General features: G+C 37.5%; 1 protein-coding gene across 1 annotated transcript in view; it reads left to right on the forward strand.

Annotated features, from left to right (window-relative positions):
• The window catches only part of LOC139085064 (probable oxidoreductase PXDNL), a 311,563-nt gene that overhangs the window by 154,023 nt on the left and 132,194 nt on the right, over positions 1–25,346 (forward strand). The window contains exon 2 of the mRNA XM_070630618.1: positions 10,733–10,804. Within this exon, the coding sequence (XP_070486719.1) occupies positions 10,733–10,804 (72 nt within the window). The remainder of the gene's footprint in view (positions 1–10,732; positions 10,805–25,346) is intronic.

Below are 25,346 nucleotides of genomic sequence, written 5' to 3' on the forward strand. Positions count from 1 at the left end.
GATTGGCATCCAAATCTTGGTATGGCAGATAGAACAAAAATGTTAAATAATATACTAAAATTATAGACAGACAAAAATTTATTTCCCAAAAAGGACATCATACATTTGAGAAGTTGAGGCTATTGCAAAATCTAGTATCTGTGGCAGCTTATGTGCTGAGCTGCAGGAATGCAGTGGTTGGCGTATGGAGAGTTGATTCCCAGTAACTGCCTGGGGCACACAGCCACATTTCCCAATACTTGAGTTGACCTGGTGTGTGACACCCAGACACAGAACTGCAAGAGACAGTGACCAGCTTGGCTAGTCTCATGGAGAAACGTGCATTCAGTTAACTGGATTTCTCATTTCTTTCTGAAAAATTGACTTTGAATTAGAGTTTGTTTTCACTAATATTTACTAAAGTTGATTTTTCATTTACTGGTGCTAATGTAGGTGTCTTATTTGTAGCTGAACCAAAATCTAATTTTTCCATTTTTTTTAAAGATTTTATTTTTCCTTTTTCCCCCCAAAGCCCCCTAGTACATAGCTGTACATTTTCTTGTTGTGGGTCCCTCCAGCTGTGGCATGCAGGATACTGCCCCAACGTGGCCTGACGAGTGGTCCATGTCCGCGCCTAGGATCCGAACAGGCGAAACCCTGGGCCGCAGCAGCGGAACGTGCGAACCCAACCGTTCGGCCACAGGGCTGGCCCCTCCATTTTTTTAATACCTCTAGTATTTCCTATTTTGCCCATTATGGACCATAGGTGGTTCATCCCAGTATTATTATTATTATTATCATTCAATACTCTGTGTCGGTATTTATGCTAAGGATGCAAACTTGTGCTGCGTATACAAAGATAACTTAGACTTACTCCTTCTCTTAAATAGATCCATTTGGCTGTGGTGGGCAGCGGGAGGCAGAGACATTGTAATTAGACAATTACAATGTCATATTTAAAATATTATAATAGCAGAATTGATGTTGATAATGACAATGCTACAACTACTAGCACTTACTACATGCCAGGCACTATTCTAAATGATTTGTGTAAATTATGACATTTAATACAATAGCCTGAGTATCATTAGCTGCATTTTATAAGGAAACCCTGAGAGAGCATGGGCCTGTCCCAGGTCACACAGCTGTGGTGTGGCTGAGTGAGACCAAATCCAGATGTGCTGCCTTGACTCTGAAGCCTGCATTCATTGCCACAATGCGAAACGAAACTGCCTGCCATGAAAAAGCCTTGGGGGAGCACCTAGGGCCCCAGAGAGCAGTTGTCAGGGAATGCTTCCCTGAGGAAATGAGGGATGGACTTGGAGGCTCATGGCAGCATTGCAGTGTGGCAGCCAATCTGGGCATTGACAGAGACAGAACCCCAAGTAGAAGGTGCAGATAACAGAGCCACTGTCACTGGCTCTGTTACACTCTGACCAACTGCAAAGTTGCTCCAAGGGGGATGCAGTGCCTTCGACCTCACCATGGATGTGATGTTTACATGCTGTCTCGAAGATGTGATAGAGAGAGAAGAAAGGCAAGGACAGTTCACATAAAGGAGCAGTGTGTGCACACGTACAGAGTTGTAAAACAGTGTGACCAGGATGTGACTAAAAGTTTTGTTCACTGCACCCTGGTGTGCCTGAGGAGCTCACGGGGAGGTGTGGAGCTGGTTGTGTGCCACACACACAGGCTTAGCTTTATCCTATGGCATAGGGCACCCTGGAAGTGGATCTACTCTGACCAGTCCTAGATCACCAAAGAAGGGAGATCCGGTCCAGGGGATCCTTCTGATTCTCCCAGAACAAAGTAGCCCCCCAGCAGTAGGAAACAGGAGGGGCAATCGAGACAAATGTAATGTAGGATAACAATATAACCACGTCTGATCTCAGTGATTCTGTAATATTCTCTCTACCTTCCGACTGTGTTGGATTGGCTTACATACAAATGGGTCCGTACCTGTCTAGCAGGATCCACTGATGCTGGCCATCTTCCCAGGCACAGGGGCATTCAGAGGAGCCATGCTTAAAACAAAGAGAGGAGACAGGAAAAGTTAAAATTATTGCATGGTATCATGATGACTCCAATACTATAAATTATGTTAAGTAACTCCTTTGAAAAGTTACGTCTCGTTATTTTGTAATGCATTTTCACAAAATGACGAAGTTAGCAACGTCTTAACATTCAAGATGCTACGCTTCAGTTTTGTGTGGAAATTCTCTCAGAGCTTCTTCTTCCCCTAAAGATGTTCCTTTATGCAGTGGGATATCTTCTCACCTCAGAGAGAAGCTTTGCTGCTGGCCACCATTCTCACATACAGATGCCTGGGATTCAGTGAACACTGTGCAGCCTGTAGCCGGTGCTGCCAGCATTGTAACATCTAGGACAAATTAAACCACCTCATCTCTCTTGATAGCATCTCTTTGACCTGGAGGAGAGGACTACCCTTTGGTGACATCTGCTAGAAGGATCAGGTGTGTAGAGGAAGAAGAAATCTGGAACTGTTTTGGCAGAATTTTCTGTTTTCTCCAGGTTTCCACATTCAGGAAGACCCCATTTCAAAATTACAGTGCCTTCTTTTACATCTAGATGTTTTTAATTCCCTTCGTAATGCAGCTGGGCACTCATGTCCAGGTTGACTTGCTTTGGACTGGTTAACACGTTCCATTAATGTTGTCACTGTTAGCTCATTTGTGCAAATAAAGGGTGTTTCTTCATTCTAACCATGTAAGCCCTGAAAGAGAAGGGATTTAAAATGGCGTACTAACTATTCTGTCTGAGGAAAGTGGGAATTCGGCTTAGGATAATGAGATGGAAATTATCCTAAAATGGAAATCAGGAAATGTGTTTTCTGATGCAGCCTCTGGCTCTGGTGTCTGGGGGATGATGAGTGTGCCCTTCCACCATCCTGGGCGTCAGTCTCCGCACAAGTTTAAGGTGGGTGGGAGCCTGGAGACAGGGCCTGCTCTGTCGGCAGACACACTTGGGAGCCATTCCCCAAGGCCACTTGCTTTGCTTTGAGGTGAATGAGATGTTGCAGCTCTGAAGCCAGCATATTAACACTTGCCTTGAAAAGGCAGCGCTGAGCTTCAGCTGGGATGAATACACGAGAACACACCGCGGCTCTTCTCTCACATAGGAAGTCAGATGTTGGAGTAATTGAGCTGTAAGATAACTTCTTTTAAAAAAGTTCAAGTTCTTCGAGATTATGAAAGGACTACCTGTTCCTTGTAAGAAACTGGAAGCTTAAAGAAAAGGACAACCTTTTAGTCTTTATGTGTGTGTGTGTGTTTTTGTGCGTGGGTGTGTTCCTCTGGTACCTTCTAGTTTTAACTTCCTGTGAGCACCCGACAGTGCTGAGCACTCTCAGACCCATAAAGGAATTGATTTCCTCCTCCCAGGACTTTTATGAACCAGTACTTCAGTGGAGAGAGCTTCACTCCAGCCTGATTTAATTTAGGTTTGAGAGGGGATGCAATTCATTTCTGGAAAATAGTGCTGGAAATTTCATTGAGGTACAAAATGAAGCTAGATTGAAGAACTGTTATAATGTTGTTCTAGTATTTTCTTTGAAGTGTTTATAGTATTCTTATTTATGTACAGGCACTTCAGCTATTGTTGGAGATATAAGTATCAAATACAGGAAAAAAGAAGAGAAAAAATCCAGTACTGTTACCAAACCAGGTTCGTTTTTCCTGTTGCCCAGAAAGCCAAACACTGAGATGACAAGACTGCAGCAGAGAGAGTTTAATCACAAGGCAGCCGAGTGAGGAAGGGGGAGAGCAAGACTCATATCCGTCCTCTTGAAAATGGGGACTCAGGGATATTTATGGGATAGGGGGCAACGCGGTCTGAAATGTGGAGTTTGGTGAGTGGAGGTGAGGGAATTGACGATCTGCATAAGCGTGGTCAGACTCCGTGCCTCTTCAGAGGACACATGTTCACAAAATGGTGGCGTTAGCATGATCTGAGGGTGGTGTTTTTAGCCTCTTGATGTCAAAAAGTCACTTATCAGGCATCTGTGCAGGCCCAGTTGATGAGTTGGTGGTTTCAACGAGCATGACCTGTACAAGGGGATCCTAACTCCTGAAAAACAGTTCAACACCCATTACATGGTGACCCAGGCTCCAGGGCGATGTTATCTGTAGGAGCCTAGTGGGAGTCAGGTAGTACATTACCCAGGCAGCACAGTTAACAGTGGGCAGCTGAACTACTGAAAGCTATAGTCAGTAATCGCAGAAAAGAAAAAACTTTAGTTACTAGCTACCTAATAATCAATGGCTAACTGTTTATCAGTTGCAGTACCACCCACCCTGCACCAACCCCAGCCAGGGTTCCCATGAGGCCTGCCCTCCCTTTCTCGAGCTCCTCACCCAGTGGTCTCAGTACAGCTGGTAATGATTCTCACTTGAACACCACAGCAGCACCGAGTTGGAGCAGAGACCCTCGGGGCCACCCTCCTTAGAGCTTTCTGATATGCAAGTCCGACCTAGGCAGACCCTTTAGTGACTGGGCATATTCTGTGTAGGTTTGGAAGTCCTAGCTGGGCCTCCTGACCCTGGCTTTGTTTGTGTTTTTTAAGATTGGCACTGAAGCTAACATTTGTTGCCAATCTTCTTCTTTTTTTTTTTCTTCTTCTTCTCCTCAAAGTCCCCCAGTACCTAGTTATATATTCTATTCGTAGGTACTTCTGGTTGTGGCGTGTGGGACACTGCCTCAGCATGGCCTGATGAGTGGTGCCATGTCCGCGCCCAGGATCCAAACTGGTGAAACCCTGGGCTGCTGAAGCGGAGTATGCAAACTTAACCACTTGGCCACTGCTGGCCTCTGGCCCAGGCTTTCAATCCTGCTTCCCTGGCACCCTTTCTTACCTATAGCCTGTTTCACTCATTGACATGACCTGCCCCACCTTTGCAAGAGATGGTGCTTGGCAAAGTGTGGGCCAGGTCTTCAGCAAAGCTTCATGAAATAAGTGACTGAATCGACATGATCATTTCTACTTCAGCAGAGAAGGTCATATTGGGAGTATTGGCCTTCTCCAGAGAAACTGAACCAATAGGATGAAGAGATCAATAGAATCTCACTGAGAGAGAGAGAGAGAGTCTCTAAGAGATAGCAAAAGAAAGAGAGATTGATTTTAAGGAATTGGCTCATAATATTTTGGGGGTTGGCAAGTCCAGACCCTGCAAAGCAGACCAGCAGGCCAGAGACCCAGGGAAGAGTTGATTTGCAGCTGGAGTTCAAAGACAGTCTGGAGACAGAATTCTCCTTTCTTCAGAGTTCTTCCACCTTTTTTCTCTTAAGACTTTCAACTGATTAGATGAGGCCCACCTACATTAGGGAGGGTAGTCTGCTTTACTCAAAGTCTACTGATTTAGGTGTTAATCACATATAAAAATATACCTTCACAGCAACATGTAGACTGGTGTTCGACCAAAAACTGGGTACCATGGCTTAGCTAGTTGACACATAAATTAACCTTCACAGTAGGTTAATATCGGGCCAAACAGCAGCAGATGATGAGCTCAAACTCTGGCCACTTGGCACTTGGTAAGTAGAAAATGCACCTGAGATCAGAGAAAACCAAGGAACATTCCTCAGATGGGTACATGACTGGGAATCAGGCCAGAGATGCATTGAGTAGCGTCCTCCAAGTGCTCTTTCTCAGACCTGGAGAATATATTTCCAACTCCCTCACTGACAGGCTGTAAAACAAAAAGATAAAGAAGACTTCAGGGCAGTGAGGAGAGGTTGTGGAGAAATCTCTTACATCCTTCCTCTGACTCTAAGGTCTGGTCAGTGAGGGCGGCAGTGTCTAGACACTGTGGAGGAAGGGGTGGCACATGGGACGACAGCTGTGTGGGGCTGGGATTCACGTGGCTGGGGGCCTGCGCTGCAGGGAGCAGAGAACGCGCTGTGCTCTGCTTCCAGAGCTGGGCCAGAGGCAGAGAGCACAGGTGACCCCTGGCGCAGAAGACAACAGCCCAGCTACCAGAGTCATCTTGCTCCCTCCCACCCTTTCGGGAACTGAGGGAGACGGGAATCTGTTGACATTCTGTCTGCAGTTGTGTGCTTTTGCCAGGACAGTGACTTCGTTGCATCCCTGCCTTCAACAGGAATGCATTTGTCTGAAGTACTGATCTGCTTGATCCTTTTTTCATGCAGATAAGCTTTCTGCCAGGATGACTATTTCTCAGTTATGAGAGAAACAAGTGGCTCACTCAGTCAGAAATCACCCTGTGAAGATGGCACTCCCGAAGACTTTCACCTTCTTTATTTGGCTCTCTCAGCACCAGATCATAGCTCTAATGGCTAGAAAGTGGCCTGCTTATCCCAAGTGTCTACTCGTCACAAACCTGAAGAGCACCTCCGACCTGGGATGTTATTGGGATGATCCACACCACAGTGGGGCCAGATGTGGGGTGTGGCCTGGGTTGCACCTTTGGGAAGGGGCTCAAATTTAGAATTTTGATTTTATCTCCTAACAACATTATGGACTGAGTCCCAGAGCCAGGCTGATAGTATTTCAAGAGCAACACATTCATCTTAAACTGGACTGCACCATTTGTACAGCAAACAGTAGAGAATATAATCTTAAAAATCAACTTTGCAATTATTTTGTGGATTGAACAATTACAAACAATGTTTAATGTTAACATTAAATATGCCCTAAGTTTTGGCATTTATGAAATACACTGAGAACCTCGGGATCTGGACAAGCTCTGGCCTTTCTATCCCACCGTGTGGTCTTTGGACTTCTCTGCACTCGGACGTGGTATGACTCCGTGTAACCCCCAGGGGCTGCACACTAGCACTGGTGTGCACTGTTTCTTCAAGGGACTAACTGGTGTGATCTTGAGCTCTACTAATTTATTTGGGGCTAGTTCATGTTGCTCTCTGCACGTGCTTGTTCTTTGCCCTCTTTCTGCAATGAAAAATCATTTTAAACTCTTTTTGGCAGAAGAACCGTTTGGGATTGAGTTTGAGCTAAAAACCCATCTGTTACTGGTTACATACATCGAGTACAAATTTCTTGCTGTGAAGAGCATGAAGCACTTCTTCTCTAACTTCAGCAACTTGAGCTAGGGGAAATCAGAGAGACAGACAGATTAATTCTGTTTAACCACTTCTAGTAAACTCCATGGCTTAGCTTTTATCTTGGTGCAATTCCTAGAATTGCTTCTAAATTGAATTCCAATGAACCATGGATGAGATGAAAATTGTGTTAAATAGCGGTTGTTATTATCATGAATTTTGTTTTATCAATATTATACATAACAATGGGATTAATTGTGAAGGATATATAATAATTCAATTTTCACTCTAATTATGTAAAGAGTGAAAATATAGTGCAACATGTTATGCTAAGGGAAGTCTTATATGACAAAATTTGTGTAAGTGAAATTGTTAGTTATACACCTTGAGCAAAACAGAGGCAATATGGGAAAATGAATTATATTTTGGGCTAAACTTATTTACACAGAAAGAAGCATGATCCAAATTTGGTGGCCATTTGAATTCAAATGATCTAATTTTTCACTTAATTGTATAAAAAACTATTTACCATACTCTAAGCAATGCATTGTTCAATGCCACATATGCAATCCTAAAAATGCAGGGATTAAAATTATGAAGGGAAAACTTTCCCCAGAATTTCAATTTAAAATGTACCAACTATAAAGGTTTATGTGGTAGAATATACCAGCCAAAGAAGACCAACTGTTAACATATTAATTTGGGGGCCTTTGAATATGCCTTATAGGGATTTAAGTCAACCTGGAGAAAATCTTTCAATCTTTAAGCGCGCTTTGCTTCTCTGGAAGAGACTCCGAGTGGCTGCCTCTCCAGTGAGAATGGTAGGTTTGCATCCCACAGTCCCTGAGTAACCCTTGGGACAATGGAGACCTCACCAGACTGTTCTTGTGGCAGGAGAACTTACTCTTGCTTGCTTTTGAAGACAAAGAGGGAATTTGATAACGAACACACATAGCATCTTGACTTTCAAATTAATCCTGCAAAAAGTCTGAATTTGTAGTTTAGTGATTAGTTCAAGCATCTTTTCACATTATTTTCAATTACTTATATATATATATAGACTGTACCTAGTTGAAAATAAATTTGGACTGTCTTCATTTTGTAAAACTGAATATGTACGTACCGTACAATCTAGCAATCCCAATTCTAAATATTTACCCCAGAGAAACATTTCTTCACGTGCACAAGGAGACATGCATGCATTTTTATTGCAATACTGTGTGTAAATAATGTTGCAAAGAACTGAAAACAACCAAAATGTCTGTTAGTAAGGGAATACACAAAGGATCTGTGGTCTGTCTACACAGTAGAGTACTACAGAAGAGTGAGGTAAACACCTAGATCTTTATGTGTCCACAAGGAAGGACATAGAAAAGATGCAGTAAGGGGGGGAAAGCAAAGTTTTAAAAACCATGTAAAGTTTGATACCATTTTTATAAATTTAAAGACGATACAGTTTTTATATTACCTACATTATGTTTATTTTCATATTTATATTTGTATACTTTTTATCTTATATTTACTCGCATACATATATATGTCTGTCTGAAGAGGGGCATCAAACTCAGTGGTTCCATCTAGGGAGAGGAGACAAACTTAAAATTAAGATAGTGCTTAAAAGAGACTTTTTTTTTTAACCTGTAATATGTTTTTATATATGATTTGTGTAGTAAAAATAAAAATATGTGGAATTATGAGTGGAAGCAGCTATATCAATGTGTAAACAGTTGTTAATTCTGCATGTGGACAAGAAAGGTTATTATTTTCTGATTTTTACTTTTCTGAATTTTTCAAAAATTTCTAAGCCTAAAAGAAGGAAAAAGATTTATCTTTTTATATTTGCTCCTTTCTTGTATTGTTGGCATCTCAATTTAGGATGATTATTAGGAATTATGGTTTAATGAGAGAAGAAAGTCCTTTTTGTAATTTAAAGCTTCTATGTTTAAGGGAAACCTGCACTCCTAGGGTATTTAGGTCTATATAACTTTATGCCTTGCGTGTTTATAGGGAGAATCTCACATAACTATAAAGTTTCCTTTAAAAATCTGGTCTAGACACATCAAATCCAGTGTGCAGTGTTTAAGCACCATTCCATCTAACAAAGAGGCATAGACACAGTGAGTTATTTTAATGGAAAATAACAGCTCCTGTGAAATTGTGCGTATTCTCCCAAAGTTGACTCAGGAGAAACATAAAATGATAGGTAGGATTTTAAGGTAATCTTACAAAGATTTGGGAATGAAGTATTCCAAGATAGAACAACATTTTATGGAGATGAAGAATTTTATTTGGAGAAATTAATTGAGGGGAAGTAGAGATAGAGATAGTTTTGTTTTGTTCTTTATGTGTTTTTTTTCCTTTTTTTTTAACTGACATTCCAATGCCTTGTAGAATTTTCCTGATGTGATCCCCTTGGGTCTCACATTTCCAAGTAAATTATTTTATCTTTCTTCTATGCTCCCTACACTGGTGATAGAAACTCAGCACACAGAAGCTTATCAAAATTACAGTTTGTCTCAGATATCTGAAAAGTCAAGGGGTAAATTTGGTCTCAGGCATAGCTGGATCCAGGGCTTTGTTTCTTTACCCATATTTTGACCCTATTTTTGTCTCTGCTTAGCTTATTCTCAGGTTGGCTCTTTCTAGTCTGGGTTAGATGGGCGCCAGGAGCCCTAGATGCTCATTTTTCCATAAACTCTGAATCTCAGGTAAAGAACATAACTATTTTATTCAGCAGCCATATCAATGTTCATGAAAGTCCCTAATAGGCTTTGCTTGAGCCATATGCTCCCCAAGGAAGAAAGAGTGTCTGGAGAGACAGTATCCCCAGTTGGCTGGCCTAAGTCACCCTGTTGGGGACAGGGAAAGGTACTTGTCTCCACCAAAATCACAGGGAGTGGAGCAGGTTATTCTCCCTCTGATAGAGGGGGTCTGTGCAGACCAATACTCAAGTCATCTGTGTGTGCACAGCATTTTGTTTGTCTCTCTATTGTACCACTAATACTTTATATACTAGTATTATAATTATGTGTTTGTCACTGTCAATGGAACTATGACTGCTCAGTAGCAGGGACCATATCTTGCTCACCTTTGTGTCTCTGTTACTTAACATGGTGTGTGGCATGTAGTTGGCACTCAATAATTTACATGCTGAGTAAAGTAATATGTTGATTGATGAAAGAGAATGTTGGTTGTGGAGAAATATCTCTGTCAAACTAATTGTTTTGTTAACTTGCTTTAATACTTCCTTAGAAGCCTATTGTATTCCTGGACTATGAGGAAAAATGAACTAATTAATAACTTTGCCTAAACTCGAGCAATGGTGTTATTTTGAATTGATAGGTGACATCTGATATTCTAATATTATTTCCAGATTAAATTTACTCTATGGGCATGTTGCCATATCTAGAATTTGTTTTGGTGTCATACAAATACAACCTAAAGCAAATGGAGTAACTGTCTTTAACACTTTGAAGTGCTCTATCTGCACTTGTCTGGCACCTTTGGACTGGCATATGGCACCCCATTTGCATAATGTGCTGTAAACAACATACTTAATGATTAGCACATGACATGCCTAATTATGTCTTAATTATGTTTAGTCCTTTAGTGCTATATATTTGATTAAAAAAGGAGAATTGACTTTCAAACTTCTGGAAATAATGACACAACTAGAATCGATATAGAATAATCTTTCTTCCCCTTTTTATGTTCCCAGAGACTTGAGGTTTAACAGAATAAGAGAAATTCCTGAGAGCGCCTTCAAGGAACTCAAGAATTTGAACACTCTGTGAGTACTTATTAATTATCTGTGAGATTTCTAAAATATCAGCTAGTCGTATTGCAATTTACCATGAAAAGTCATTTTGAGAGTAAAGAACAGCTGGGATAAGAGTGAAGTCTTGCTAGAGGTCTCGTAACCACTAAATTTTGCGGCTTCATTCCACTGCCTATGTTTTTGCTACCTTCTGAATTTGAAAGATATTCCTGTATATCCAATTGTCATTTATAGTCTATTCATTTGGAAAGGCGTCATGAGATGAAGAAACAGAGAAAGAGGAGTTAAATAATACGTCAATGGGTTCCATAGCCAAAGCAATAGAGATGGAATTAAAACTCGGGACTGACTACCTGACTCCAGAGTCCAAGTTTCTCCAGTGGGCTGCTGGATCTCCTTATTTCTGGTACTATGAAAACCTTTAAAATCATGTATTTAGAGGAAAAATTATGGCTAAACTCTGATAAAAATTTTCAATGCATAAAACACTCATTTTATTCACTCTATAGATATTTATCATCTGTTGTGTGCCTAGGAGTTTGCTGGCTTGGTATCCCAACCAAAATACACATGACCCTACTATGACATAGCTGATAGCCTCACCTTGTGGGGAGATCGGTAAACAAAAACTGAACTGTAAGACACATGCATTAAAAATACGGTAAGTGTTATAATGAAAAAGAGTAGAATGCTGTTTGAGATGATGACAGGAGGCTTAAAAAGCAGTGCTCAATATTTAAAATTGTTCTGTGCTGCATTTAGATTAATCCATAGAGTGAAAGTACTAAGAGTTAAGAATATTCACCGTTAGAACCATGTGGGTACATTTGTCTTCTTGTCATAATATTTTCATTATAGAGTTAGCAAGATTATCAACTTAGCTGAACTTCTCACTGCATTACAGCCAACCTAGTCCTTCTAACTTTAGGGCTGAGATCATGACTTTATACTTGTACTTTTCTCACTTGATTTCTTTCCAAGAACTGATGCCTGAATACACAAACTTTGTCACAATATCTCTAGTAGGGATGATGTAAGAGTATAAGAAACTAAGGACTGCAGGGTTTATTCTTTGTTTAATCATAAAGCAATGGTTCTCAAACTACAAAGTGTAAAAAGATTTCCTGGAATGCTTATGAAAATGAAAATGAAAATGCCCAGACCTCTTTCTCAGAGATTCTGATTTAACAATTCTTAGGAGGGACCCAAAGATTTGCATTTTAATAAGTGTCTCTAGGGGCCTGATTCTTGGGGAGCACCATCATTAAAATCTTCCACCACTGTCTACTGAGATATGTAGATGATAAATAACCAAATATCTTATTAATTTATCAAATTTTTAATATTACCAAATGTTATCAAATCTCTTCATTAGAGGAGCATAACAAAATGGTAATCTTGATTGGGATTTGGTCGCATTTTGGACTATAACACAAAATACTTTCATTATTAATGAATAATCCACCTCTTCATTTAGTAGAAACTATACTTACTAATTTGTGTTTAAATACATTTATTACAAAACCATATTAAAGTAATTATCATTTATGGTGTTAGTTATATGCCTCATTCTATACTAGTTGCTTTATATACTTTAGCCCCATTCCTCACTACCATACTGAATGATAGATGCTATTATTTCCATTTTACAAATGAGGAAACTGAGGCTCATAACTCTAAAGCAATTTACCCACATTCATGCAACTAGAAAGGGGCAGAGTCAGGATTCACTCACAGTTTGATCTGTCAACTGCTGGGCTGTATGGTTTCTCATGATACATTTTAGGAAGGCTAGTTCTCTGGACTAACAGATGATGGGTGGATCACTTAAGCAGTAAGTTGTGTCACAGAGAGGGAAATTAGCTAAGAAACGGGACACTGAAAAACTCCTGGTATTGGAAAGAACTTGTGTTAGACCAGTGAGGTGAAGACCCAAGGGCTCAATGAGTTTTGAGGACCCATTGGATTTATACTTGTCCCGTTTTTACCACTCCTATTTAACATGGTATTGGAAGTCCTAGCCAGAGCAATCAGGCAAGAAAAAGAAATAAAAGGGATCCGAATTGGAAAGAGAAAAGTGAAACTGTCACTATTTTCAGATGACATGATTTTATATATAGAAAACCCTAAAGAATACACTAAAAAACTTTTAGAAATAATAAATGAATACAGTCAAGTCTCGGGATACAAAATCAACATAGAAAAATCACTTGTGTTTCTATACACTAAAAACCAAGTAGCAGAAAGAGAAATTACGAATACAATCCCATTTACAATTGCAACAAAAAGAATAAAATACCTAGGAATAAACTTACCAAAGAAGTGAAAGTTCTGTACACAGAAAACTGTAAAATATTGTTGAAAGAAATTGAAGAACACACAAAGAAATGGAAGGACATTCTGTAATCTTGGATTGGAAGAATTAACATAGTTAAAATGTCCATACTTCCTAAAGAAATCTATAGATTCAATGCAATCCCTATCAAAGTTTCAACAATACTTTTCACTGAAATAGAACAAATAATCCTCAAATTTATATGGAACAACAAAAGACCCAGAATAGCCAAAGCAATCCTGAGGAAAAAGAACAAAGCTGGAGGTATCACACTCCCTGATTTCAAAATATACTACAAAGCTATGGTAACCCAAACAGCATGGTACTGGCACAAAAATAGACAGACAGATCAATGGAACAGAATTGAGAGACCAGAAATAAACCCACACATTTATGGACAGCTAATTTTCAACAAGGGAGCCAAGAGCATACAATGGAGAAAAGAGAGTCTCTTCAATAAAAGGTGTTGGGAAAACTGGACAGCCACATGCAAAAGAATGAAAGTAGACCATTATCTTACATCGTGCACAAAAATCAACTCAAAATGGACTAAAGACTTGAATGTAAGACCTGAAATCATGAAACTTTTAGAAGAAAACATAGGCAGCACACTCTTTGACGGTCTTAGCAGCATATTTTCACGTAGCATATCTGACTGAATTTATACATGTGCTGCAAGTATGTTCATAAGAAATTGAAAAATAAACCTTTCAGTTAGTGTAATTACTAAGTTTTTAGTTGTATTTTTTTAAAAACTACCAAATTTTGTAAGAAATCTCAATATTTAAAGTATTTCTCAAATATGGTACAAATGTGAGATGTGATATGTTTTACATAACGTAAAAAATTTATATAAACTCTTCACTATGCTTCATTTTATGAGAGCTTTTTATCATGTCGATGAATCACCTAGTCACTGTTTATTTGCTTTTATTTAAAGATCTGAAAGAATGCTTTCTCTTCTTTCAAGACTTTAAAGGATTGATGTTTAATGGTTTACCAAAGATGTTACTCTATAAGTAGCCATAGATTTAGCTAAGACATTTGATTTGTCTTTCAGTCTATCTTGAGATGTTACAAGGGAATAAAATTTCCCACAGTAATTATCAGTAGTATTTTCTAGTTGGAGGAATGTAGGATAGTTGAAAACAAGGCATAGACTTCTGGGATAGTGGAAACATAAAGACTAGACTTGGCTTTCCATCAGCTATTAGCAATAAGACTTTGGTTGGATCACTTTGCAAGTTCTTTACTTTATAACTTACTTTAAAAATGAAAAGATAATTGCAAGTGGACTTAGGCTCATCCAGCTGGTAGCATACAAACCATTAAGGTGAAAAACACTCAAAGATCTGGATAAAATAAAAAAGTGACTCTTTGGAATTATCAGATGGCAATAAAGTCACCCAGGACTTGAGAAGCTAAAATGTAGGAAAGAATGGAAGCTCATTGAGCTGACTTGAACCATCTGTGTAACTTTCCCTCTCTGGCAATTCGCCAGTTTAAGATCCAGAGCATGGAGGCTGAAGAGAAGGCAATGCCTAGAATTCGTGGCCGTCTCACTAGACTGGGAAGACAAATAGTGGAGTTTAAGACCACCAAGGCAACCAGCACTAGAAGGCCAAGATTCCTGAGAGAAGGAAGCTGCAGAACAGTGAGGTGAAGATTTTGCCAGCCGTTTTAATGGAGGCACTTGCCAACTTAGAACCTACACACACAGGAGAAACTGCCAAGAAACCAAGCAGAAAGCAGCTGCTAAGACTTGAAAGGCTAATCAGAGATTTTGGTAGTTTTGAGGTACCAGAGAAGCAAAAACAATTTATGGCCCATCACAGAAAAAGTCCCTGATAAATGCTCTTTGTTTTAATTTTCTGCCTCTGAAAAGCTATGCGCTATGGGCAATGGACCATCCTAGACTGGATGAAGGTGATCTGCTGTTTCTTGTGTTCCTCCTAAAAACAAATCAAACTCTCTCTAGAGAAATACAGAATGATCCAAACCCTCTACAGTTTTTCATGCACAATGTCTGGCATTTAATAAAAGATGTCCAAGCATGCCAGGAAAACCAAGAGAAAAAACAGAGGACTAAAAATCCATGTTTGTTTAAGATTTTGAAGTTATAAAACATGGATTTTAAAATAACTAGAATTAATATATTTAAGGGGATATATGAAATGATAGAAATTTTTAACAGAGAAGAGGAAATTATTAGACATTTTTCTTAGAACTGAAAAATAAAATCATTAAGTTTAGGAATTGAGTAGATTGTTCATTAATAGAGTAGATTACAACAGAAGAGTGACTTAGAGTACTCCAGGATAGGTCATTAAAAATTACCCAGATAGAAGCACATTGGGAAAAAAGATGGAAAATATGGAAAAGAGAATAAAAGACAGGGACATGACAGAAATACCTACATGGAATTGGAGTCACAGAGATGAGAGAGAAAATGGGACAGGAGCAATATTTGAAGAGACTTTAAACACAAATGTTCGCCCCAAACAAAAGACACCAAGCCACAGATTCAAGAAGCTTTATGAAACTATGCAGGATAAATGCAAAGAAAATGAGACTCAAGCATTTGAGTAGTACAATTGAAGAAAACCAAAGATAAAAGGATACAAAATTTTAAAAAATATCCTTAGGTAAAGGTACACTATCTTTGGGTATATGGCAAAATGCAAGTAAAAAACAATGGAAAAGCATTTTTGAACTGCTGAAAGAAAACAACTGGGATGTGAATTCAATTCACAGGGAAATTATACTTTAAAAATGAAGGTAAAAATAAACACATTTTCAGACACATAAAAGTTGACGTAATTTGCAGTCAGTAGTCCTGCAAAATTATTTTTAGACAGAAGGCAAAGGATCTAAAATGGAAACAGAAATGTAGGAAGCAGTGAAGAACACATAAAAAGTAAATATTTTGACTAAGTTTAAATTAAGATTCATTTCTTATAATAATAATGTGTTAAAAATAATAATAGCAGAAAATCTAGAAGAAAGTTAAATGGGATTAAAGTGCTTTAGGCTACTTGCTTTGCTCAGAAAAGTGCTAACTATCAGTTAAAGGGAGACTCTAATTAGGTTGGATACTTGTAATTTCTAGAGTAACCACTAGAAGAATAATAAAAATGTATAATTAAGTTAATAAGAGAGAAATGGAATGATAAAAATTATTAGATTAATCAAAGGAGGTAAGAAGGACAAAAGGAACAAAGAACAAACATACGAAATAGCAAATAAATGGAAAGATGGTAAATTTAAACTCAATACATCAGTGATTGTATATAAGATAAATGGACTAAATTTTCTGACTAAAAGTAAATATTGTCAGGTTAGATTTAAAACAAAACTAAATGCAACTATATTTTGTTTAGAAGAGACAAATATAAGGGCACCTAAGGATCAGAAGGTCAAGCCTACAAAAGACAGTAGTTTTTGTTGTACTAACAAAAATAGATTCGATTTTACACTGAATAAAAGGCCAATTCAACAGGAAAATACTATAATGAACTTGTGTGCACATATAAAATTTACAAAGCTGAAATGGACAGAAATAAAAAGAAAAACAGAAATATCCACATAAATATAGTTGGAGATTTTAACACACTTCACTCAGTACCTAATATAAAAATGTATAAGAATATAGAAGATTTTAACAACACAAATAACCAATTTTACCTAATCATTATCTGTAGAACACTGCACACAACTACGGAACAAATATCCTTTTCAAGTGTACGTGGAAAATTTTTAAAAGTGACCATCTTCTCTATCTTAAAGCAAGTTTCATCAAATTTTAAAGCATTACAATCATATAAAATATGTAATTTGACTTCAGTGGACTTAAGCAAAATTTAGGTAAAAATATCTGGAAAATCTCAACTGTTTGGAGATTAAGCAGCACTCTTCTAAATAACTCATAGATAAAATAAAGAACACAAAGAAAAATATATTTTGAACTGAGTAAAGATGAAAATGAAAATGTGAGACACAAAAACTTGAGAAATATTGCTAAAGGAGAGCTTGGAGGGAAATTCATAGACTTAAATGCATAGTTTAGAAAAGTAGAGAGCTAAAAACAAATTAGGTAAGCATCCATCTTAAATTAATTAACAACAAAACTCCAGAAATCAATGAAATAGAATATAAATGAACCATAGGAAAACTTAACAAGCCAAAAGTTACTCTTTATAAATGGCCAAAGTCTTTTTGTTTAATCAATTATGTGAGAGCCCCTAGCAAGACTTAAACTAGAAAAAAGAGAAGAGGCACAAGTTACATCAGGAATGGAAAAGAGGATATCACTTCAGATCTTACAGTCATTTAGACAAGCAAAAATATATTATTATGAATAACTTTATGCCAATACATTTCAAATTTTATATTAAATGGGATGAATTTCTCATAAAACGCTAAACTGACATAGAGGAGAATTCTATTAAAGGTACTGAATTCCAGACAAAGAGACAAATGAAACAAATTAAAATCCTTTCCCAAAAGAAAACTCCAGGCCCAGACAGCTTTACCAGAGAATTATTTAAAACTTTTAAAGAAGAATTAAAATTAATTTTACACAAATCCTGCCACAGAATAGAGAAATAAAATACTTCTCAACTTATTTTACAAAGCCAGCATAATCCTGATAGCAAACGAAGAAAGGAAAATTTCAAGTTAATTTCTCTCATGAAAATAGACATGAAGATACTAAAAAAAATTAGCAAAATGATTCTAATAATATATGGAAAAGATAATAAATCATGACCAACTTGAATCTATTCCAGGAATTCAAGTTAGGTTTAATATATGAAAATCAACCTTTATATAATAAAAGTGTAAAAATCATATCATTCCAGTAGAAGCAGAAAAATATTTCATAAAATTCAACACTCATAGCAAGCTTTGACTAACAGGAAATGTTCTTAATCTGATAGAGGGATATCCACTAAAACTCAGTAATACACATTTTACTTAATAATTAAATAGTGAACAGTTTCCTCCTAAAATTGGTGATGAGTGATGGATGGTCACTCTTACAACTTATGTTCAACATTATAGTGGAGGCCTTATTTTTTTGCCATATGGCAAGATAAAGAATAAAAATAATAAAGATTGGAAAAGAATAATTAAAATAGTGTTATTTACATATGTCATATTTTTGTACACATAAAAATAAAAAAATGCAAAATAATATTTAGATTGACTATTACTTTAATAATTTAGTGACATTGAAAAATCAAGTATACTTCTATATTCTAGCGACAACCATTTCAAAAATGGAAATTAAGTGATATAATTTGCAATAATATTAGAAATCTTGATAACTAGAAATAAATGTAACAAAGGCTGTACCTCTATGAGAAAACTATAAAATACTATTTGGAGAAAGTAAATAAATCCAAAATAAATGAATAAATATATCATGATTAAGAATTGGAAGACCTGATATTGTTAAAATATCACTTCTTTTCAGCTAGACTTATAGATTCAATGCAATCCCACTCAAGTCTCAGCAGGCTATTTGTGGAAATGTATAAGCAAAGGGCCAAGCATAGCTAATCAAATATTAAAGAAGGACATGGTAGAAAGACCTAGGCTACTAGATATCAAGGTTTATTATAAATAAAAGAAATTAAAAGTGTAGCATTGTTTCAGTGATGGACAAAGAGCTAAGTGAAACAGAATGAAGAGTCTAGAAACAGACACAGGTAAATGGTGACTTGAGTTGTCACAAACATGTACTATATTGCAGTAGGAAAACGAAAATTTTCTAATAAATGGTGCAGGGTTGTTTGGATATTCAGGTAGGAAAAGATAGATTTTGACCCCATTTCACTACATTGCCTCATACACAATAATCAATTCTAGATGGATCATAGATCATGTAAAAGGTAAAAATAACGAGGATTGTGGAAGATAACATAGAAGAAAATCTTTATACCCTTAGGACAAAGATTTCCCAGAGGACACACTGAGAAAAGCACTAACAGTAAAGAACAGTAGAGAAAATGATTGATGAATTGGTCTTCATTGAAACTAAGAACTTCAACTAAGAACTTCAGGGTACCAAAGAGACCTTTATGAGTAAAAAGAGAAGCCATAGACTGAGATATCTGCAGTTACTCATATGCAGTAAAGAATTTGTATCAGGAACTCTTGTAAATCAATAAGCAAAAGGCAGAAATGCAACTAAAAAAAAATGGGTAAAATTTTAAACAGCTATTTGACAAATGATAATATCCAAATGGCCAATAAACTCATGAAAGAGTATCCATTATCATTTGTAATGAGGGAAATGCAATATAAAATCACAATGAAACATTTCACAGCTCCCTTACAACAACAAAAACCACTCAAAATATTCACCTAAAACGGAGCCAATAGAACTCATAGATTGCTTATAAACTCTTACAAATTGTGTGCAAATTGATAAAAGAAGCCGTTAACTAAATTGGAGCAGGGAATGGCTGTAGGTGGAGCGCTCATGCCCTATCATACATCCTCAATTACACCAACCAGGAAGAGAGGACCAGGCATCTTCAACAGGAAATAAAACTACTTTACTGCTGAAGGAAGATTTCTCTCCCCACTGGCAACAGACGAGCCAATGAGAAACTCTGCAGCTCAGCCAATGGGAAGCCGTTGCCACCTTGAATTGTTACTTTTCCCGAGTGGACTTTTGTTTAGAACAGCCCTCCCTCCATCCTTATTTTCTTACAAAGGCAGCTCCACTTCTTTCTTTGTTTCACCTATGGTTTGTCATGGGATTTGCCTACGGTTTGCTGTAGCATGCACATCCCAAATTGTGATTCTTTCGGCTATTCCCAAATAAACTCATTTTGAGATAAAATAACAGGCAAATTTGCTTTTAAGTTGACAGTGTAAATTGGCTCAATTACTTTAGTGCACTGTTTGGCAATATCTACTAAAACTAAATATAAAATTGCATATCTAATCATATAAGCAAGAGAAAGGAGTATATAGGTATTTCAAAAGTCATGTACAAGAATTCGATAGCAGCATTATTTGTAATACTGAAAACTGGAGAAAAGCCAAATTATCCATAAATAAATTACAGTAAATTCACACAATGGAATACTATAGAGCAAATAAAAAGAATGTACTACAATGACACGGAACAACATGGATGAATCTTGCAGATGAAATGTTGACAGGGGCCGGCCCGTGGTCAAGCGGATAAGTCCCAGCGCTCCGCTGCAGTGGCCCAGGGTTTCGCTGGTTTGGATTCTGGGCTTGGACATGGCACTGCTCGTCAGAGAACGTTGAGGCGGCATCCCACATGACACAACTAGAAAGATGTGCAACTAAGATATACAACTATGTACCGGGGGGATTTGAGGAGATAAAGCAGAAAAAAAAAAAAAAAGATCGGAAACAGTTGTTAGCTCAGGTGCCAATCTTAAAAAAAAAAAACAAAAAAGAAATGTTGAGAGAAGGATGCCAGACACAAAAGAATGCATAAAGAAGGTGTGATTCCATTTATAAAAAGTTCCAAACCAGTCCAAACAGAGTGCAAACTTTTCCATCCTGATAGAAGCTGAGGTTTGCTGGCTGGAAGGAGGCATGAGCGAGGTTTCTGTGATGTTAGAAATGTTCTTTTTCTTGGTTTGGGTGGTGGTTATGACTCCAGATCAAATGTGAGTCCCATTCTTGGCAAGTTAATTCAAACCACACCAGAAGTAGTTGTCACATAAAGCAGAAAGTTTTATTTGTGGCATGCAGCAAAGAAAATGAAGACCATGGGGAATAATTACACAAAGCTATGGCCCCTCGAGCATGAGGAGTGGGTGCCTTTTATTTGGGGTATAGAATGAATATGCAAGAAGGAAGTTTTGTCATTCTATGTAGAGGCAGGCATAGGCTGGCACATGCACATTTTAGATACATGCCTCCACATACATCACATGTTCCAAGAGTGGCTGTTTGCCCCTCCCAGAGAAGGAGAACTTAGGATGTTAATGAGGGCATATTACTTTAGCACAATTTTCGGTCCGTCAGTGCAGTGTTCGTTCTGCAGTTGTGGTCTGGACTCGTCTGAGCCAGTTTGAGTTGGTGGGTGACTGTTCATCTCCCTGAAAAACAACTTTGAGGAACTATTAAATACTGATGGCATTTGTCAAGCAGATAGTCAAGCTTCTAAGCAACATGCAACTCTTTAAGCCTAAGTAAATCTAACAACTTAGGGCAGGTAGCTGGTGACAGTTACATGAGTATTTTTATTTATTTTTTAATAAAAAATAATCAAGTGGTATACTTCAGAGGTCAGTAAAATATTTACGATAAATTGATAGCCATATGTAAACAGTATTTTGGTTGGAGATTGTGAGCAATTTCTTCTCTCCTTTTTATTTTTCTGTATTTTCCAAATTGTGCATAATGAGTATTTAGTAATTTGTAATGTTAAAGGGAGGCTGAAACTATGGAAAAAAACATGAACAGATTAAACCCGCTAGCTTATCAAGTCCTAGTAAATTTAGGGTTATGCAAAATAAGGTATAGAACAGCATGGTTCACCTTGTGAACTGGCATGGTTAGAATTAGGCAGCGAGAATCCCAAGGCTGAGAACTCTGGTGTCCAATCTTACCTCTACAGGAGGCAGTTGAATGGCTTCTTGCAAGTCATCTCACCACCATCAGTCTCGGAAAGGTGGAGAGAATATTAGAGCCACGACTTTACTATTTTATTGTAAGGGCAAAAGGAGATAAGGATAAACACTTTTAAAATAAAGTTAAAATTTTCATGGAAGAATAGTAAAAATTTTGCCCATGTGGCTTTCATACCAGTGTGGCAATGCAAAGTGAAATCAATCGTCTGGTGATTGTATTTCCTTGGATCGCCTTTGTGCTAATTGCATGGGAGCTCCTCGGTTTTCTTGATGTTCAAAACAAATTTGAACCCCATTGCTCCTATATTGTAAAAGAGAGTTTTCTCCAAAAGACTTGGCACTTTTGTTCCAAACACAGAGCTTGCTAAGAGGCTATATTTTAAAAAATCTGGAGATGTTATGTACTGCTGGAGCCTAAGAGCTAAAGGGTAGGATAAGGGATCTGTTATCTAAAGACCCTGCATTTCACCCCCTCCGGCGTCGCTTGGCAGGACTCTGGGACTCATCAGGGCGCTTCAGCCTTCCAGTTGCTGGATGAAACTGATGAGAATAATACATTTGGGAAGCAAGCTCAAATTCAATGGTGGGTAATTCAGTTATGTTTATAGAAAAGATGAGGGAGGGCCAGAGGAGCAACAATAATGAATACACACCAAGAACAAAAGGTTATCCTATACCACAAAAGTAAAATGAATACATGCTCTTGTTTAAATAGTAACAAGCGAAGAAGGCAGATCTGAGTCCGGTGCTGATCTCCTCTGGTTCACCCCCATTCTTCTGGAAGAATGCCCTTGTTAAATGGTTGGGTGAAGAGAAGTTCAGGGAAATGTCAGAAGTGGGCATTATTTCTGGTGTTTCAAATAGTTTCGTGAAGTTTGGCAAGTTATTTAACCTCTTTAAAGTCTTTATTAACATTTCCTCCAACTTATTATTTTGAAAAAATTCAAACTATCCAAAACTTGAAAGAACAGTACAATGATTACCTGTATCCCTTTGACCTAAATTCACCACTTGTTAACATTTTGCCGCATTTGTTTTTCTCTCTCTCTTTATATATATACACACACATATATGTATATATGTATACCTATTCATGTATTTATATATTTGTTCTAATTGGCTGAACCATTTCCAAATAGGTTGTAGATATCATGATACTTCATCTTTGGTAATTTATCATGTGTCTTCTAAGAACAAAGACATTTTCTTACATAACTGTAATATCATTATGACCCCTAAGAAATTTAATATTGATTCAGTAATATTATCTGACCTAGAGTCCATATTCAACTTTCCCAAATGTCCTTCAAATTTCATTTATAACTGTTTTCTCTCCCAGCCCAGGACCCATTAAGTGTCAGGTTATGTGCCTTTAGTATCCTTTAATGCAGAAAATTCACCCCACTTTTTTTGTCTTTCAAAACATTGATGTGCTAGAAGAATCCAAACCTGTTATTTTGTAGAATAGGCCATAATCTAAATTTGTCTTATTATTTCTTCAGGATCAGCTGTAGTACTGCTAAGTTTGATTGCTTGGTTAAGGTGGTGTGTACCAGGTCTTTCCATTGTAAAGATGCTTTTCTCTTTGTAATCAGTAACATGTGGGTGATACTTACAGATCTCGTGTATTTCCTGTTCCCTAACAGTTTCCACCCAGTGGTTTTAGAATCCAGTGGTAACCGTACCTGAATCAATTATTTCATTGGTGATTGCAAAGTAGTAATTTTCTAAATCAGTCATCCTTCTACATTTATTGCTAGGCATTTTTCTGTAAGAAGAGCTTCCTTTCTCATTAATTTTAGTGTCATTATGTACACAGGGATTTTTTCCTATTCAGTCTGTTACTATGCTACTGTCATTATTATTTTTTGATGTCCAAATTTGATTATGGGAACCCTTTGAACAGCTCCTGCATGCTCTGTCACATTGCCATTAATCTTTGAATATTTCTTTACTTTGTGGCCCAAGGAGGTTCAAGCTCACTTTGAACTTTCTCTGCCACAAATCTAGAAATGGCCTAGGAATCCTGGTTCTTTTTAATGGAAAATAATAGTTAGGGGACCTGCCTGGTGGCAGAGGGGTTAAATTTTTGTGCTCCTCTTGGGCGGCCCTGGGTTCGCAGGTTTGGATCCTGGGCGCAGACGTAGCACCACTTGTCAAGCCACGCTGTAGAGGCATCTGACATAAACTAGAGGAAGATTGCCACAGTTAGCTCAGGGCCAATCTTCCTCACACACACGCAAAACAATAATAATATTTAGAAACCAAAATCTGGGACATTACACATATGCCTACACACAGACCACTATATAATCATGAGTTTATACTGATACCTTCAGTTCAAATCCAATGTTGCAGGATTGTTCCTGATTTTCCCCCATTCCACATTTACATATGCTTCTCCTATAGTGAGAACACTATTTTTCAAAAATAGGAATGCACTTATTCATATGCTATATTCTATAGAAGACTCAAAATAGCTTCAGAATTATTTACACCAAATACCACATCACAACTAACATGCTAAGTTAGGTGTATGATAACTCTGCAACTCTTCTTGTCTTTTGCATCATTGCGAGAGAACAGTCAACATGTTTTATTTAAAAGTTACTCAAATCAATTCATTGTTTCCTCTGTTTTTTATCTGTTTACTATATGGTTAGGTTCATTTGTTTCTGTTTGCATTCAGTTTTACATTTTTTTTTTTTTTTTGGTGAGGAAGATTTACCCTGAGCTAACATCTGTTGCCAATTTTCCTCTTTTTGCTTGAGGAAGATTGTCCCTGAACTAACATTTGTGCCAGTCTTCTTCCATTTTGTCTGTGAGATGCTGCCACAGCATGATTTGATGAGCTGCATGTAGGTCTGCACCTAGGATCCAAACCTGAGAACTCCAGGCTGCCAAACTGAAATGCATGAAATTAACCACTATGCCACCAGGTTGGCCCCCAATTTTAGATTTTTAAAAAGTCTTGAAACAATATTTACAAGTTTCAAAGGTCAAAAGTATATGAAAAAGGTATATTAAATCTCTTTTCTCCCCTGTTAGCATCTTAGATATAAGTATTCCATTAGTTTCAGCTTTATCTTCCGTGTGTTCGTTTTGTGGTAATAAATACATATACACGTATATATATGCATCAAGAAGTACATGTAAGCATGTATATGTGTGGGTATGTATGTATGTATGTATGTATTTATGTATCTATCTATCTTCTTATTTCATCTTCTGTCTTACACAAAAGTGACATAACTTGCCTTTTGTTACTTATCAACATATTCTGGAAGTCATTCCGTAAGAGTTCATAAAAATCTTCATGGAAATATTTTTATGGAACCTTTGCCCTCCACTGTGTGAATTTACAATAATGTATTCAACAAGTCTCCTATGGTTGGGCATTAAGGTTTTTACCATTATTTTTTCTATTAAATGTCATGCCATAATACAATAATGAATGAACTTGCTCATACATCATCTCCCGTTTGTGGAGTGAAATTTGAAGGTAAATTTCTAGAAGTGGGATTGCTGAATCAAAGGGTACATACATTTATAGTTTTGTTAGATATTGGCATAGCCTCCTACAGCAGGG

The sequence above is a fragment of the Equus przewalskii genome, chromosome 8 (genome assembly GCF_037783145.1).
Source record: "Equus przewalskii isolate Varuska chromosome 8, EquPr2, whole genome shotgun sequence".
Taxonomy (NCBI): domain Eukaryota; kingdom Metazoa; phylum Chordata; class Mammalia; order Perissodactyla; family Equidae; genus Equus; species Equus przewalskii.